The sequence below is a fragment of the Coenobita brevimanus genome, chromosome 44, assembly GCF_032717465.1.
Source record: "Coenobita brevimanus isolate Jiangsu-jjx chromosome 44, ASM3271746v2, whole genome shotgun sequence".
NCBI classification, from domain to species: domain Eukaryota; kingdom Metazoa; phylum Arthropoda; class Malacostraca; order Decapoda; family Coenobitidae; genus Coenobita; species Coenobita brevimanus.
The window spans coordinates 47,188,618-47,206,446 of NC_136997.1; the positions used below are offsets into that span (position 1 = coordinate 47,188,618).

Sequence of the window (17,829 nt, forward strand, 5' to 3'; positions counted from 1 at the left end):
ATGCTTGTTTCACCATCCAACATCAGTGAGAGTGGATCCAAATGCCCCGTTCACAGATTAATTGAAGGAAAATTGTGTTGAGGGGCATAATTGAAAGAATTATATGTTAGGCTCTTCCCACTAATGACTGTACAGTACTTTCAGATTTTTCACCTTCTAGAATCAGTGTGGATGTATAAGGAACCTTTGTGCATCCCAGTTAATTGAAGGAATTATTTAGAGTCTTCCCATTAAGAGTCATACAGTACTTCTGGTTCTGATACTATCTAAGTTTTCTTTCTCCATCAAACATCAGTGAGGGTGGACGAGGTACCCTTGTGTGTCCCGATGCCCGGCCCACAGATCAGGGAGCATATTCCTGTGAGGCAATCAACAGCCAGGGATCCGTGTTTGCCCAGCCAGATGCCATCGTACAGGTGACGGGTGGGAATCCTGCCTGTCATCCACCACAGTTCAATGCTGGTGCTGTCTCACCCCAAGAATGCCTCAACTGCTTTTGCTTTGGGGCCACAGACCAGTGCTACTCAACCGACCGCTTTATCTCACAGGTACAGATCAAAGTTTAACTGTAAGGTTAGGGAACTGCACTGGTTAATTACATGTGCTTGCACCAAAGTTGTGTAAGGTTGTGGTACTGCACTGGCTGCTTAATTGCACATACAGTACATGAACCAAAGTTGTGTATGGTCACGGTGCGTCCCTGACCACTTTGTCATGCAGGTGCAAACCAAAGTTTTGTGTGCTCGTGGTGCCTCACAGACCACTTCATCACACAAGTATGGATCAAAGTTATGTGTAGCCATGCTACTTCACTGCCCACTTTATCACATAAGTAAAGGCCAAATTAGTGTGTGGTTATGGCAAGATGATTTAGGTTACTGGTAATGGTAGTCATGTCTGACCCACCACTGTTCAGTCATGTCTCTGTCTCACCCTTGGAGTACCTCAGGTGCTGTTGCTTCAGGGCCACAAACCACTTTATGACAGGTGTAAACCAAAGTTTACCATGCTGTCATGGTAAGATATTTTAAATTATTGATATATTTTAAGTTACCGATAATTAACTAGGTGTTAAGTAGATTGCTGGCTACCATCGACCCTGGGATTTACTACCTCAAGAAAGAAATATGGTTACAAACTTAGTGACTATATTCCTTTTACCCAATAGTGGCCTAAGATTGTGAACTCTTGTTCTTGAATACTGAGTTTTAACAACAGATTAATTGTATACTATGATGCTAGTCCTAAAAAAAACGCTATGGAAAGGATTCAGAGCCGTAGCATTGCATTTGCTGCCACTGAACGCTGTCGAATAAGCTGCAAAAGGATGAAAATCTTGGCCAAATGAGGATAAGATACTATAGTCACAATCAAAAGTCTCAGGCAGGAAATGTTCAAGCACAAATAGAGTCAAAGTCCAGGCTGAAATTTTCATATTGTTGCCATCAACTGTTGGGAAGTAATTAGCTAGTTTTGGCACATAGTTTAGCTTCCAGTCCATAAAAGATATCAGCTGTACCATGGCCAGCCTCAAAATAGGGATTCATGAAGAGAGAGCATGACATCATTTCATTTTGTTTTATTTACTCCTTTTATATTGCCATGCTTTATCATCTGAGCCTTTCCTCCATCCCTGTTCCATGTTCTTTCTGGTTATCTTTTTATCTGCCATTTTAATGAGACTTTCTTATGATTTAAAAGAAGTACATATAAAAACAGTTGAAATTTAAGTAATAATTTCACTCTTCATGTATACTTACAACTTTTATCAGTATAACCATCTGTTCCACAGCTGCCACCACCACAGACTGATGCCTACACACTGGTAGGAGTGAATCAGGACCAAATCCAAGGGAACTATGTCATCCGAGCCAGGCAGTATCCACTCCCATCACGCAATGTTCGCCCCATTAACGCTACAGTTACCAGGGTACGATACTTTACTGTTTGTCTTATAGATTTAAGAGCTGTATTCTGGTGCTGGAAGGGGAAAGAGAGCTGCCATGATGATGATCATCAGCATGTTGGTGATGGCAGTGATAATGATGGTGATAATGATGATGATGGTGATGGTGATGACGATGGTGATGGCAGTGATGATGACGATGACTATAATTATTATTATTATTATTATTATTATTATTATAATTATTATAGAGTGGTGAAAAAGGTATATCTGATCGAATTTGAAGGAGGGAGGGGGGGCAAGGTAGGCCAAGAGATATATGGTGGATGAGTGTGTGAGGAAGAGAGGTTTGGAAGTCGGTGAGGCTAGTGAACTGACAAGAGATCAAGCTGGCTGGATGAATATTGTGAGGAGAAGTGCATGATCAGGGATTTGGCACCCCTTTTTAATGTGACAGCATCCGGCTTGACTGTCGGATACGCTTATATGAAGCTACAGAACGTGGTGAATGTTTTTGGCGTATCCAATAGAGCCAGGATTCCGGGGACTTGAATGACGAGTGAATGGAAGCATGGCCCATTAGATTGGGCAAATTTGGGCTGTCTGGATGTCACAACTCCTCACCCTGCCCTAGGGTGGGAAAGGAGGTTCGGATGACGATGAATGATTATTATTATTCAGAAAGAAGTTAGCAGTCTTTGTCTGGTTAACCATTGTGCTATACTGTAGTTATGTGCTCTTTGTTACAGCTGAATGTGGATCGATCGAAGCTAGGTGGACCCAGTGACTTGCTGGTGTACTTCTCTTTGCCGGATAGCCACAAAGGAGAACAGCTGACAGCATATGGTGGCTACCTGCGCTACAAGATTGTATATGAGACCATAGGAGCTGCCCAGGATGTGTATGGCCCAGACGTCATCATTAGGGTGCATATGCTATGTTTGCTGTTTATTTCTCTTCCTCCAATCACTTTTCCACCTCTGTTTCAGTTTCTGTCTCTCTCTCTCTGTCTTTCATATTCTATCATTATTCCATTTTGGTCACTTCTCTTGTTATGTCATCTTGTCTTTCTTGTCATTTTTAACTACAGTGGAATCTCCTACATGGCACAATTCTCAACAGCGAATTCACAATATGCGGCAACATCATGCAACTGTTTGCAACATCAGTGATTCACAGAAATTATACACATTTCGTGATTGCAGCCTCAGAAGTGAAGTTTTTCCCATGCGTTTTTGAGCATCTGTTATGCTTTGTTTACACCAGTGGTGGTGTCTTAATAGGTAAAGCTACATAAAAATGAAATTTTCCTCTCTGTATCAGGTAGGCTAATTTTGAAGCCTGTAAAGATATGGGACGAGTTGCCAGACAATGACAGATCGTTTAACACCAGCAGTGTTTACTTATTTTGCCTGTGGTTTTTAACTTTGATGGAGTTTTGGTTGAATGTAAAGATTGTTGTTCTTGATATCCATAATTGTGGAAAAGTGGTTTCCATCGGGATATTATCATGGTTTACCTCCCTGTGTGGATGTGAGTCAAATAAAACTTGCCCAGCAAAGCCAGCGACCCACACAGACCACCTCACTTTCTTCACCTTAATATCTCATAATTTCCTTCTTGGTGGATCACAAGAGAGTGAAAATTCACATGGAAGGTCCATGAGTGTTACTACACCCAAGTACAGCACAATCAAACCATTGAGAAGAGCAAAAAGCACCAGTAAAAGAACACAGCACCACCCCCATTTTGCAGCTACCAGTAGTTTGGTTTGTCAGCATTACAGTAAAAGTCCAATATTTCGGCATCCAATTCCCCGGCAAATCTGACATTTCGGCAGTTTTGAGAAATAGTCCCATTTACGAAAATCTCCGATCGTTCGGCAGATTCTCCGATTTTTTTCGTCAGTCTTGAAATTCTCCATGAGGCTCGCCAGCTAGCTACCCGCCTTTACCCGCCTTAATGAGTGAGATAGTGAAAGTGATGGAACGAATCTACCACTGCCATGAAGCTCAGAGGCTAGCTCTTTCTCCTATAGCATAAAGAGAGGACAAACATGTAGTGAGTCTAGCATGGGAAAGAGAATCTGTTTCACCATTCTTCCGCCATTCTTCTGAGTTGTTGCCGTGCTGCTGCCGACTTCTCTTGATTCTTCTGTGTGCTTTGTGAACTTCGTACCGAAATACCTCTGAAATTACTATTCGAGTGTGCTGTAAGCACCGTAACATCAGACAGGAGCTTTGTAACACCTGAGTGGACCAGCCGTGTGTTGTGAACAGTATAAACATCTTCTGCGTGCTTTGAAAATGGCCTCCACGTGTGGAAAGTTAACTGGTGTTAGCAAGAAGCGTACACATAAGATGTGGACTTCTTCCAGCAGTAGCAGACTCCAATCAACCCCTTCTATTGTACATATGTAAATAAGGAACCTACTATAAGTTTAGGTAAGTGCATGTGAACTTGTAGGCCTACTGTACCATTACATTTATATACAGTATGTTCACTAATTTCTTTATTTTTCATATTCATGTATAGTACTGTATTCATTACAGTATTGTACAGTATCAAACAGTATACAGTACTCTCTCCAAACACATTTGTAATGATATGAGTAATGATGATAGTGTTCACCGAAACATATAAGGTACTGAGTGGGTAGGGTTTTCGATAATTCGGCAATTTTGATATTTCGGCACTTGCCTGGTCCCATAGATGCCGAAAAATCGGACTTCTACTGTATAATTCGCCAGTTATCTCACTGTGTACATATGTAGAGATGAGGATTAAAACAGAAATAATCTGTAGCTCAAATTAACAAAATATACTATAATTAAAGCATTATTTTATTCATCAACCAATCATTCATCACAGTAGGTGGCGAGATGTATTTCCATATTAATCAGCAGTCAGCCAACACCCAGGCTGTGAGGTGTTTGCACCAAAATGCCACCATGTCAGTCAGCCAATCGGCAAGCAGCTGAAAAATATTGGCTGTCCAGTCTTTCTTTCTATAGGGTATCTATTAATTACTAAACCAATGATACTCAAGCATAGCACTTACTCTAAGCCAATCACAGTGCTTCCCTCCCACACTAAGCATGAAGGGCGCGCACGCAAGAGCCCCACCACCTGGCTTGTGCTCGTGCATTGTCTCTGTTGACGGTGTGTGGTTCCAGTGTGGTGTATGAGAGGATTTTTTTTTTCCCCTGTTTGCCTGCCCAGTTTTGCCATGGCTAATCATAACCCTCCTAAGCCTAACTTCTTTGAGGAAGGGGAAGAAAAAGAAGCAAATGTTAATTTACTGCCAGGAGTTAGGTGCAATAAGGAGGAACCCCTCCCCCATCCCCCATTTATTCAAAAACCCCTCCCTCATCCCCCATTCATTCAAGCAATGTCTTCAGTCATACTCAGGTAAGAATCTTACAATATTGTTCATCTCCATTAAATGCTTTACTAATTTTTTTTCCAAGTTGTTAGAGTTCTCTAGTGACCAGTTTGATGTCGGTTTGGGGGTGAGGGGAGCAACTTTTCCAAAATGACAGACTCATAAGCAATTTTTCCCGTAAGATAAAATCGCGAAATTCTCATATAGCGTTATGAGCCCAGTCTCATAAGACCACGATTTAGGAGATTCCACTGTACTAGATTTATGCATTTCATTACCATTGAGTGTTTTTACCAATTAAAGGAAAGAGATTATTAAATGCTTTCTCTGAAGTGATTAGTAGGCTAGATGAAGTTGCTGTTTAAATATTGTTTTGTTGATTCATATGACTGAACTCTCAAATGTTGCTTTTGATTTATGAATTTGATACTGTACTTGGATTTTACTGCTTGGTGCTGGATAGGGATGCCTTCATGTGGTGGCACTGATATTACCAGGCAGCTCAACTTCCTCACTTTACAAACATCCTTCATCTACTTTATCCCCCAATGGGAGGAGGATGGACTGCAGGAGGAGGAGGGGGGGGAGGCAACTTTAGCCTGCAGTCCACTGGGTTCACATTTCAGATGAAGCTGGGGTTACAACTAGTATTGCTGCTGCATATCATTCAGCCCTCCTCATTTCACCAACTATACTACACTCAGTCCCATATTCTCTTAAGCCAAGGAGGCTTTCTGTCACCTTTTCCTTACCAATTTATTATTTCTGTATATACCACATAGATAATCTCTTGTATGTGTTTTCCCACTCTGTATTAGTACTGTAAAGACAGAAACAGGTGCCAAAGAGGGAACCCTTCGTGTGGTGGCACTGATGTAAGTGTGGCAGTGGAAATGTCCAGTTGTATGAACATCACCCAGTTCCCTCCTGTCCCTTAGAAGAGAGGATGGTGGGCATCAGGAAAGGAACAATTTCAGCCTGCAGTCCAGATTCACATTCATATGAACCTGGGTTGCAACTGCTACTAATACTGAAGGCATAAACATCGTGCAAGAAAATATTATGATGTAATATGATAAGAAAGAGATGTTGAAGAGGTTCATATTGAGATAAGCCTGAGAATGCAATAAAAACAACAGCAACATGTGCATACCTTCCCATTTATATAAGTGATTCAGCTTGGTAACGATCTTGCAGGGAAACAACGTTACACTGATGCATGTACGTGATGGTGACTTCAGGCCAGACATCATAAATCAAGTGGATGTGCCATTTAATAGAGGCCAGTGGTTTAAACGAGTGGTTCAGCGAGGCAGTTCCGTCCAGCCTCTAGAGCCTGCCAGCAGGGAGGAGATAATGATGGCACTTGAAGATTTACAATACATTCTCATTAGGTTAGACCACAATCACATTTACAGTTGCAGATATGAGAAACGTTTCCTATGAGAGTCCCTAATTAATGGAGGGATGGAGTGGAGATATATGAGAGAGGGAGGTGTGAGTTGGAGGGTGGGCAGCTAAATGATAGAGGACAGGGTGACATGGAGGCAATTTGTGTGTGGCCACCCCTTACAGGATTAAAGTGACTGGCTATAGGTAGATAGGTAGAAGTAAAATCTGTCCACCAGGATGAGTTTAAAAGTTAAAATATAGCACCAGGGAACAGAAAGGATACATAGATAAAAATGTTGAATACTGGAGTCTGACTAACTTCTGATAACAGGCACAGTACTGTATTTTGTTGAATTATAATTTGTAACTTGGTTGTAATGATGTAATGAGATGGTCATGTTAATTAAAGCATTCTTCTCCTATATTTAAGACAGTGCTTTAGGAATTCATTCAAGTTTTGATAAAATAGCACATTGTATTTCATTGCAGGGCTCTGTACAATGATGGTTTGTTTGTAAATACCACACTGAGTGATGTGCAGATGGACACGGCCGTTCTCTCAAATACTGGACAGGGTCGAGCCGTGTTTGTGGAAGAGTGCCGCTGCCCTGAAGGCTATTTTGGCTTGTCTTGCCAGGTAGGACTGTGTATAGTGTTTCATGTCATTTGTATTAACCCACTAAGGTTAGGGATGTGTTTTTAATTTTATATGTGTCATCTCCTTCTTTCAGGAATGCTCCCCTGGTTACCGACGTATAGAGAGTGGACAGTGGTTGGGTCGCTGTGTGCCGGACGTCGTGTGTGGCCCGAATGAGTATGGAGACCCGGCCAATGGAATCGACTGCCTGCCATGCCCCTGCCCTCTTACCACACCTAACAACCAGTAGGGAATTTCTCTCTCTCTCTCTCTCTCTCTCTCCTCTTCTTTTCGTTTCTTGATATTGCATTAGTTTAGAGTTTAAATATCATATTCTTCAAATTTTAAAAGGCATACTGTCATTTTTTCACATTTTTGTTGTTTGCGTGATTCTCTGCCTGAGATCTGGACAAGCTCCAGTCTGAGGAATATTTGTCATTTCATTTATGTTTTCCTGTCAGCCTATCCATCCATCATCCAGTCATTTTATGCCCCATGTTTTCCTCATCATTCTAATAGTTTCCCCTTTTTTTTCCTGTTTTTTTCCATGTTTTCCTCATTATACTAAATATTATCCTGTTTTCATATTCTTGTAGCGTGTCTCTTGGGTGCCTGAAGTTTGAACAAGCACCATTTTAGAGGATATTTTTACAAGGTAGCGAGAATCTCTCCTCCTACAAGACACCACTCTTTCATAATATGCTCTACCACTTCATCCCTCATGTAGGTTTTCCATATCGTGCCACTTGGCCAATAATTCCTCCTCTTCTCCTATGAAACACCGCCTTTTGTCTAATGCTGTCCCACTTTCTTTATCATAAACAAGCTCTCCTCCCGTAACACACTGTGCTGTCATACCTTCTTTCTCATACGAGTTTCACACATCATGCAACTTGGCCAACAAATCCTTCTCTCATAACTCACCACTCTTCCTCACATGCTCTCCTACTCTCTCTCTCATGTAGGTTCTCCACGTCATGCTACTTGGCCAATGATGGACAGGTGACGTGTGATTGCCAGCAGGGTTACCAAGGACGGCGGTGTGAATACTGTGCCCCTGGATATACCGGAAACCCAAGCTTACCCGGTGACACTTGCAAACCAGGTGGGTGATGCAGACAGGGGGTAAGAGGCACAGATATCAACTGTGCCACTTCTCTTACTACTAATCTGTTACTTTGCTCCACACACATTAAGTGTTTTATTTGAAGGATATACTCAGGCCATATCTGCTCCCATTATATATTTCTCATTGAGTTATATATTATCATATTTATTCGTACTGAGGTTAGGAGGCATGAATATCAGCAGCAATTCCACTTCTGTTACTATTCTCAACATATATCATGGGGTCATATTCTAAGTGGCTTTGGAGATTTTGTAGCACCTTTCCATGGCATTTTTTTTTTTTGTACATCTCAGTCCAGTATTCTCATGTATATTACTGATGCAAAGTATGTCAGTATCTAAACCATATAAATATCATACAAGGGAATATTAAGGTGTACAAATTGAACTGCTAAAGAATAGGTGCTACTGAGCCTCCCATGCCACCAAGAATATTTTCCTTAATGGTGTCTTGTATGTGGGAGAAGTACCTGCTTCTGTTGCATAATAAGTCTACTTGGCCAGACAGATGGGTTGATCAGCAACAACAGCCATAATCCCCTGTCAGATATATTACTGTAATTCCATTGAATCATAATGTGTACTGCTTTAATGTTTTCAGTTTCAGGTGGGTAATATTGTTTTTTGTGTAAAATTATAGTTTGCATACTTGCATTTTTTAATTCAGCACTAAAGGATTTCAGTGGAAATTTATCTCACAAGATACACAAGTGAGGGAGATCCATAAGCTTTGTGAATGTGATAGTGAGGATGAGAGCTATTGATCACCCTAATACTGTAATTAACCCTTCATATGCGACACAAGAATTGTTTGATATGCAACAGGTCGAAGGCCAGTAGCTGAAGCAAAGTGCTGTGAAGAAAAACATTTATCTTATATGAAGGCCAGAACATCAGCAGAAAACAAGGGTGAATACAGTACCTAAAGTACTTGACTGGAACATCAGCAGAGAACAAGAATGAAAGTAGTACTCAAAGTACTTGGTACAGAGAAATAGAAACATGTCTGTATATTTATGCATCAGATGAAGAAACCTGGTACTTAACAGTCTTTGGTAAACTTTCAGCCATCTTCAGGAATACTGTGCATGTTGAACTCAGAATGTTTGCAAGCATTTACATGGTCATGTAAAGTGATACAAAGCATACCCAGTTCATCTGTGTTCAGTGAGTTGATATTTATCTGTTGTACCGTACCTTCCTGCTTCTCATTGGAACAGTGCTATGACCATATTCCGACTGGTCAGCTTGACCTGGATCGAGTATTCAAGAACTGTTGATAATCATGCTGACAGAGTTTGGCCCTGGAAGAGGAAAAGAAATTGATCCCTATCTGATTATGACAAATGACCACCTTACAGTATGGACTACCTGCATGCAGTTGTGATGGTATGCATGCAGACTTTTGAAATGTTAAATTTATTTCTACAGTAATGAATATGGTTCGTACTGGATGCACTGTTATGATATGGTCTTGTTCAAAATGGCACAGTAGCTTTGTAACATCTCTTCCTTTGTGATGCACAATGCTTATTACTCCATAATACAGTATTTTCTTGTATGTTATTTATGTCATTTTGATATTGACATAATTCACTTAAGTAACATACATGAGGATATTGAGGTGTAATGTGCAGAATAAACCAATTTGCATTGCATATTATTTCTTAGCATCTCTTACAAGCTATTTACTGTATGTCATTTTTAGTATTGGCATAGTTTGCATCAATAACTTATACAGGGATGAGGATATTGAGGTGTGATTAGTTTGTTCATTCATTAGAAAGGCCCAACATGTTTGCCTGCATCAGCCTTGGTTGTGTAATAACAACTTTCTGTGCTGTTTGATCTCTGGCAACATCTCTGTTCAGCCCCTCATCCTTGAACAGAGAGGTGGTTAGAGATCAAGCAGCATGGTGAGCTGCTATTAGAAGTGTAAAATTTTGAATAAATCACTAAGGAAGACATGATATGAAATCTCTCAATGCTGCTTAGAATACAGGCCATTAGAATATTGCACTGAATAGGAGTGTTTTGCAGCATGCCAGATTTTGACACTGGGCTGTTATACAGGGTGACGCACATACAACACTCCACTTCCCCTTGAGTGGACAATTTGTGGTGTGTTGTGGGGATGGCTTAGTCAGCGGTGTTATCAATATCTACCCTGCATCATTTATTCCTTTCCTACTCCCACTGCCATACCCATGCCCACACTAGCCAAGTGAGCCATCCCTGCTACACCTAAGACCACGGGAGTTTCTAGTGGAGCACTGTTTATTTGTCACTCTGTATACAGTATTATGCAGTATATGCAGTTGAAATGCATGTGTTGATCACACTTATAATGAAGCTTAAGTTTTCAGAAGCACAGTGCTTGGAGAGAGGCCTGCCAGTTCATTGCAAAATATGGCTTTGTTTTAATATGATGAATATTTTATAGTTTTTTTTATCTGAAAGTTTTTCCTTTATAGCTTTGGTGTTGTGCATGGGAAGGTGAAAACTTTGTAGCTTATATTAAATGGGCATGTATTTTCTTTTTCTGTAGTTTCTGTTATTTAAAGGAGTTGTTTTGTATGTTTATTGCATATACCATAGTCCTGTAAATAATTGGGAATTGTTGTAGCAGCAAGCTACAATTAATGAAGATTAATTTCTGTATATGAGGTTTGTTCTGTAATCATGAATGCTTGTTCATGTTTTTGATGTAATTAATTGTACATTTCTACTCCTTTAAATTAGCATTTTGTTTTTAGCATTTGGTGGCAAGTCAGGCTTCCTCTGGTCACATTACCATTGCTTTTTGTTTTTTAGCATATATTAACATAAACTTGGTGTTACATTTTGCACAGCTTAAAATGCTGTCAGCATTCCTACTGATTGTGCTGATATTAATTTTGTGTGATGGTGCAACCCATCCGTGAATTAGTGCAGTAGAGTTCATCCCTGATCTTATGTTTAGGTTCTTTCGTCTTTGGGTTTCTTGAAATGACACAGATCAAAATGTGGGAGGAGAAGAAAGAATTTATTTGCAAGAAGCATGTGGAGTTACTTGGAGAGGGACAGACAGATGAGGAAGTTTGGAAGAAGTTATTTGTGAGAAGTATGTGGAGTTACTTGGTGAGAGACAGACAAATGAAGAAGTCTGAGTATATTTTGGTGTTGATGCAGATGTGTTGGAGTGTTAGGGTATCCTGGAATGGTGTGGATGATGTGAGTTAGATGGGGGTAGCCTGATGGTGTAGGACTGGTGACATGAAGGCGATATGTTAGTGGCCACCCCTTCCAGAATGAAGGTTTCTGGCAATGGATAGATATTTCAGATGGCTTTGAGACAGGTCAGTCAGAGATGTACTGTACTGCAAAAAGGTTTATGTCTATCGTCATATATGGAGGACCAGTAAGATATTCAAATTTTCAGTTTCCTCAATTGGAGTGGCAGTAGGGATGCCGACATTGAGTTTATTGGCTGAAATATTAACACATGAGATCTTGAAATGAAAAATTTCCACTGTGCTTATTGAAGTGTGATGGTAGAGACTGAGTATTGTTTCCTTTTGGATATGCCCTCAAAAAGAAAGTGTAACCTGCATGACTACCTTCACCTGCCTGGATGGATCGGTTCACCCTTGGTCACGCCGCTGTGATGGCATCAAAGATTGCTTCAGCTATGAGGATGAGAGGGGATGCGAGGGTAAGGCTGGCTGATGCTGTTGAGATCTGTGGTGTAATCTTCTCATCTCTGCTTTAGTCTTTCTTCTGTTTATCATTCTTTTGTACATGGTATAGGTGATGTATAATCTTTTCTCTGTATCAGTCTTCAGTACATGATGTTGGATGCTCTTGAGATCTGTGGTTATTTTCTGCTTAACCTCTGTTTTATTCTCTCTTCAGCGTATCATTCAGCATTACATGTTATAGGTGATCGTCGTTATTCTTCCATGTATCATTTGTCAGTACATGATACAGATGATTTATTTTGTTTTCTCTTGATCATTCTTCAGTACATGATGAAGGTAATCTCTGTTATACGGTCTTCTCTGTGTCAGTCTTTGGTCCATGATATAGATGATCTCTGTATTACCCTGTTTTCTGTGTATCATTCTTCAGCTATATGGGTTAGGTGATATAGGTGTTCTTAATTCTCTTTTCCCCTATTTGTTAATTTTTCTTCTCTGTGTAATTCTTAATTACACGATAGAGACAGTATAGGTTACTGTATTCGTACTTTCTCTTCATCTTTGTGTCATTCCCTTTTCCCTCATCCTTCTTCCTCGTGTCAGCTGTTTAATATAGATAACTTTAGTAGTAATTTTCTTTTTGTCTTTAAACATCATTTCAGTGTTATCTTTTCTGGATACCAATTTTCTTCTTGCCAGTTGTGTGATGTAGGGTACTAGATGGTCCTTCTCCACATACTGTTGCATATACTATGTAGTGTTCATTATAGTATAGTACAGCCACTCCAAGAATTGGTGGCTGAGTTTCAATTTTTTCAGTCACTGTACTTCCGGACATTCATATTGAAAAGATATAAGAAAGGGTTTGTGCATTTTATCACTGATTGCAAACTTTGGGTTCTCTGCCATCATTTTTTGGAATGTCTGTCAAAGCCATTTAATGAACACTTCTTACATTTCTAGTGCCTCTGAATTTCTGTCTTTGCAATCTCTGATGTCCCTTGTATCAGTGAACAACACACTACTTGTTCATCCATGGCAGCAGCTCCGGTGTTTACTAACTGAGTCATAACCCCTTGTGTGTGTCAGTTATGTTGCTATTGTCACTACTGACTTATTTCTCTCTCTCTCTCTCTCTCTCTCTCTCTCTCTATCTGTCTCTCTCTCTCTCTCTCTCTCTCTCTCTCTCTCTCTCTCTCTCTCTCTCATTTTAGTAATTGTAATAATATTCTTTTATACACTTTTGTTTATTTTACTACCACAAGTATTACTTCTCTTCCGAAACAAGCAGGCTCGACAGTGCTTATTTGACATGTAGATTTTACTAATTTAACATTTTTATTTTTTAATACACTAAGGTACAATATCCATTAAAATACCAACATTAGTCAGTAGCAGATGCTGTTCATAACAATACTAGCATATTTTAAGCTTTTATGATAACTAAGCTCAAAGCATAACATTGAGGTGGGTGCTGCCATAATATGCAGTTTTATGGGATGTTTACACAAAGGAATGCAGTCTGTCAGAATATTTCTGTTGTATTATACCTTTTTTATGCTAACTTGGCTAAAATTTGCTATATCTCCATCTTCATTATTGAGTTGTAATAAGTAACACTTGACTATAGTGGTACTTACAAATAAGTGCTGTGGAAAGTATATCGAGGCATAACATTGCTTTTTTCTGCTATTGAGTCACATGACATGTGCAGTAAAAAGAAATCTAGGCCAGGTTGAGATTAAAAAGGTATAGATAATCTACTGGCACATCTGCTTTGATGGTTTGGTATAAATAAGTTAGGTTAGCATGTGATTAGATGGAGTGTGTGGTGAAATGCTGAAGCATGGGGGAGAGATAGTAGTAGAATGGATGTGGAAGATGTGCAGATTGGCCTGGGAGGAAGGTAGAGTCCCGAAGGATTGGAAGTCAGGTATAATTATTCCCTTGTACAAAGGAAAAGGGGAAAAAGAAGTGTGGTAATCATAGGGGCATTTGTCTTCTTAGTATAATAGGAAAAGTATATGGTAGGATACTTATTGACAGAGTTAGAGAAAGAACAGAGAAATTAGTTGGAGAAGAACAGGGAGGCTTTAGGAAGGGAAGAGGTTGTGTAGATCAGATATTCATTCTCAGATCTTTAGTGGAAAAGTTTCTAGAGAAGGGAAAGAAGTTGTATGCGGCTTTCATGGATTTGGAGAAAGCATATGACAGGGTGGATTGACAAGGATTGTGGAAAGTGTTAAGAATATATGGAATAGATGGGAAGTTGTTGAATGCTGTGAAGAGTATGTACGATGGTGCGAAGGCTGCAGTGCATGTGGATGGTGAACTAAGTGAATTTTTCTCTTTGAAAGTTGGGTTGAAACAGGGATGTGTCATGTCTCCATGGTTGTTCAATCTGTACATGGCATGGATGGGGTAATAAAAGAGGTACAAGGTAGGGTAGTGGATGTTGGAGTGGCCCTGGTGAGAGAGGACAGTGTTTGGAAACTCCCTGTACTGTTGTTTACAGATGATACCGTGTTGTTGAGTGAAGACGAAGGGGAGCTGCAAGGCTTGGTGGATGAGTTTGAGAGAGTGTGTAAGAAACGGAATCTAAAGGTGAATGTAGGGAAGAGTAAAGTGATGGTCTTTGAGAGAGGTGAAGTCATTGAATGTACAGCGAGGTTGGATGGTGAGGAATTGGAAAATGTGAGTACGTTTAAGTACTTGGGTAGTGTGATGAGTAAGGATGGAGGTTTGGAGGGTGAAGTGCTTGAAAGGGTACAGCAGGGAAGAAAGGTTGCTGGTTCTTTGAAAGCAGTGATAAGAAACAGGGAAGTGAGCATGGAAGTGAAAAAGTTACTACATGACAGTATTGTGATACCAACTCTAACGTACGGAAGTGAAGCTTGGACGTTGTTGGAAGGACACAAGTCAAGAGTGAGAGCCGTGGAAATGAGTTATTTAAGAGGACCCTGTGGAGTCACATGGAGAGACAGGCTGACGAATGAGGATATAAAGGAGCATTGTGGTGTTGATGTGGATGTGATAGGAAGCGTTATGAGGAACACACTGCGGTGGTTTGGCCATGTGGAGAGGATGGAGGGTGAAAGACTGACGAAGAAAGTGTATGTGAGTGAGGTGGAGGGGGAAAGAGGGAGGGGGAGGCCGAGGATGAGATGGAGAGATGGGGTGGAGAGGTATATGAGAGAGGGGGGTGTGAGTTGGGAGCAGGGGAGTGAAATGGCGGGGGACAGGGCGACTTGGAGGCGATTTGTTTGTGGCCACCCCAAACGGGATTGAGGCGTCTGGCAATAGATAGATAGATAGTGATTAGATTAGATAAAGTAACCTAACTTAATCCAACCTGTGCTGCCCTAAGCTAACCTATGTAACTTAATCTCACTTAACCTGACTTTCCCTCTCTTACCAGGAGATGAGTGTGGCAGACTGCATGCCATAGTGTAAAGATCCCATTAGACCAGTTCCAGCTTGGTAGACCACATACCATAGAACACTCCTCATCAGCCAACTTGGCCATATACCTGGAAGATCAGAGTAAAATTTTCTTTCAAATATCAACATACTCTGTCTTCAGGAAGGAATTTACCTTAGTCAGTTAGAGACGATTTTTAGCAATAGGTGTGAAGATACGGACAAGTTGGCTGGCATGTAGTACCATATAGCACCATGAATTGTTTAACTAACTGCTTGTTTCACTGCCTGCACATTCCTGCTCCCCTGCCACCCACAGTGTGCTTCAACAGTGGTCACAGGTGTAGTGATGGCAGCTGTGTCCACTTTGAGCGCATATGTGACGGTCATGTAGACTGCATCGATCAGAGTGATGAGGACTCCAGCAACTGCCTTGGTTTGTTCACCTTCATACATAGTTTACATTATTGTTCATGAAGGTTTCATTATATTATATGTTTTTATTATATTGTACTATAGATTTTGTTGTTGTTGTTTTTGTTGCTTGATAATATGGTTGTTGATATTAATATGCTATGTATTAACATATTTTGTTTTGCATGATAATATAGTTAAGTTATGACTTACTAATTCTTTGCATGAATTTTCATTTAAAGCTGATACCTAACCCCTTGGAAGTCATGAGAGATTACAAGAGTAAGCCTCTTTATTCCAGCACCCGGTCAAAGATTATCACATCCTGTTTCTCTTGTTATCCTTTTACAAAATCAGATTTTGAGGTAGAGGTATAATATTAAATGCAAATATATCTGCATCAGAAATACTGGTATCTCTAGTTAGATTTTATGAACCTAGATGGGCAGCTCAGTTCAACGTTGGTTGAAAAAAAAAAAAAAGTTTGCTCAAGGCCACTGTTCATGTGTTTGATGGCTAATTATAACTAACACCATTCTCCATTAAATGCTGAAATAGCTGTATATAAGAGTGAAGAATTAGTGTCATGAAAATCTATTGACAGTGGTGAATGGTGACAGTTTTAACTGTGTAGCATTTTAACTATAGAATGATTCAGACCACAGATTCAGGTATTAGAGGCTTCACTGTATAATGGTTTCATTTTTGAGCTGTAAAGTACTGCACTGTTATTACTGTATATTTCGTCAGCTTGTCATCTCAGCGGGAGTTGGAATAAGGAGGGCATACTCTAGTATCCCATTATCTAAACCTAAAATACTAATACCTGCTTTATGTTCTGACTGGTTTTGCCATATAGATAGTCTGCCGTGCAGCCATTTACATCAGTGGACTTGTGCCGACCGTACTTGTATCATCCGAACACAACACTGTGATGGCAACTACGACTGTCCAGACCAATCCGATGAACTCTACTGCAACTGTACTTGTGATGATCATTTTCATTTTCGATGTAGAGATGGAATTTGTCTTGATGCCAGCTTACAGTGCAATGGAAAGGTTGACTGCAGTGATGGGTCTGATGAAATAGGCTGTTCATGTGACACTGCCACTGAGTTCACCTGTGGGGATGGAACCTGTATTGATATACAGAGAGTGTGTGATGGCTGGGCCGATTGTCGTGATCAGAGTGATGAACATCAAGGATGCAATATTTGTGACCCCGCTACATCATATGCATGTAATGATGGAACATGTATTGATAAGAGGAGGTTTTGTGATGGTCGTATTGACTGTAGAGATCAGAGTGATGAGCCTCCAGGATGCGACTGTGACCCTAATACATCACACCAGTGTGGTGATGGAACCTGCATTGACCGCCACTCAGTTTGTGATGGGTTTGCTGATTGTCGGGATGGCAGTGATGAGCCCTCAAACTGTCCAAGAAACTGCGATCCACAGATTGAATTCACCTGCAGCTCACGAGAGTGCATAGATAGCCGATTAGTTTGTAATGGCTACGAAGATTGCAGGGATGGGAGTGATGAGGAATTTTGTCCCATCTGTGCTTATGACCAGTTCCAGTGTGGGGATAGGTCTTGTGTTGACCGGCGACAATTGTGCGATGGAATACCCGACTGCCAGGATAAAAGCGATGAGAGTGAACAGGCTGGCTGTTGTGTCGGACCCTACTTTTTCCGCTGTGATGATGGCTCTTGTATTGATGCCCGACGAGTGTGTGATAGATACCCAGATTGTAGCAATGGAAAAGATGAAATTGATTGCCGTAAGTTGAAATGATACTGTAATATATTTAGTGTATAGTTATTTGTATATACCTGTGAGCATTTTTTCATGAGCCTTCATA

General features: G+C 40.4%; 1 protein-coding gene across 1 annotated transcript in view; it reads left to right on the top strand.

Moving 5' to 3' along the window:
• Positions 1-17,829, top strand: part of trol (terribly reduced optic lobes) — a 466,521-nt gene that overhangs the window by 350,718 nt on the left and 97,974 nt on the right. The window contains exons 56-62 of the mRNA XM_080271051.1: positions 296-548; positions 1,793-1,930; positions 2,656-2,832; positions 6,489-6,685; positions 7,173-7,320; positions 7,415-7,566; positions 8,286-8,425. Coding sequence (XP_080127177.1) covers positions 296-548; positions 1,793-1,930; positions 2,656-2,832; positions 6,489-6,685; positions 7,173-7,320; positions 7,415-7,566; positions 8,286-8,425 — 1,205 coding nt within the window. The remainder of the gene's footprint in view (positions 1-295; positions 549-1,792; positions 1,931-2,655; positions 2,833-6,488; positions 6,686-7,172; positions 7,321-7,414; positions 7,567-8,285; positions 8,426-17,829) is intronic.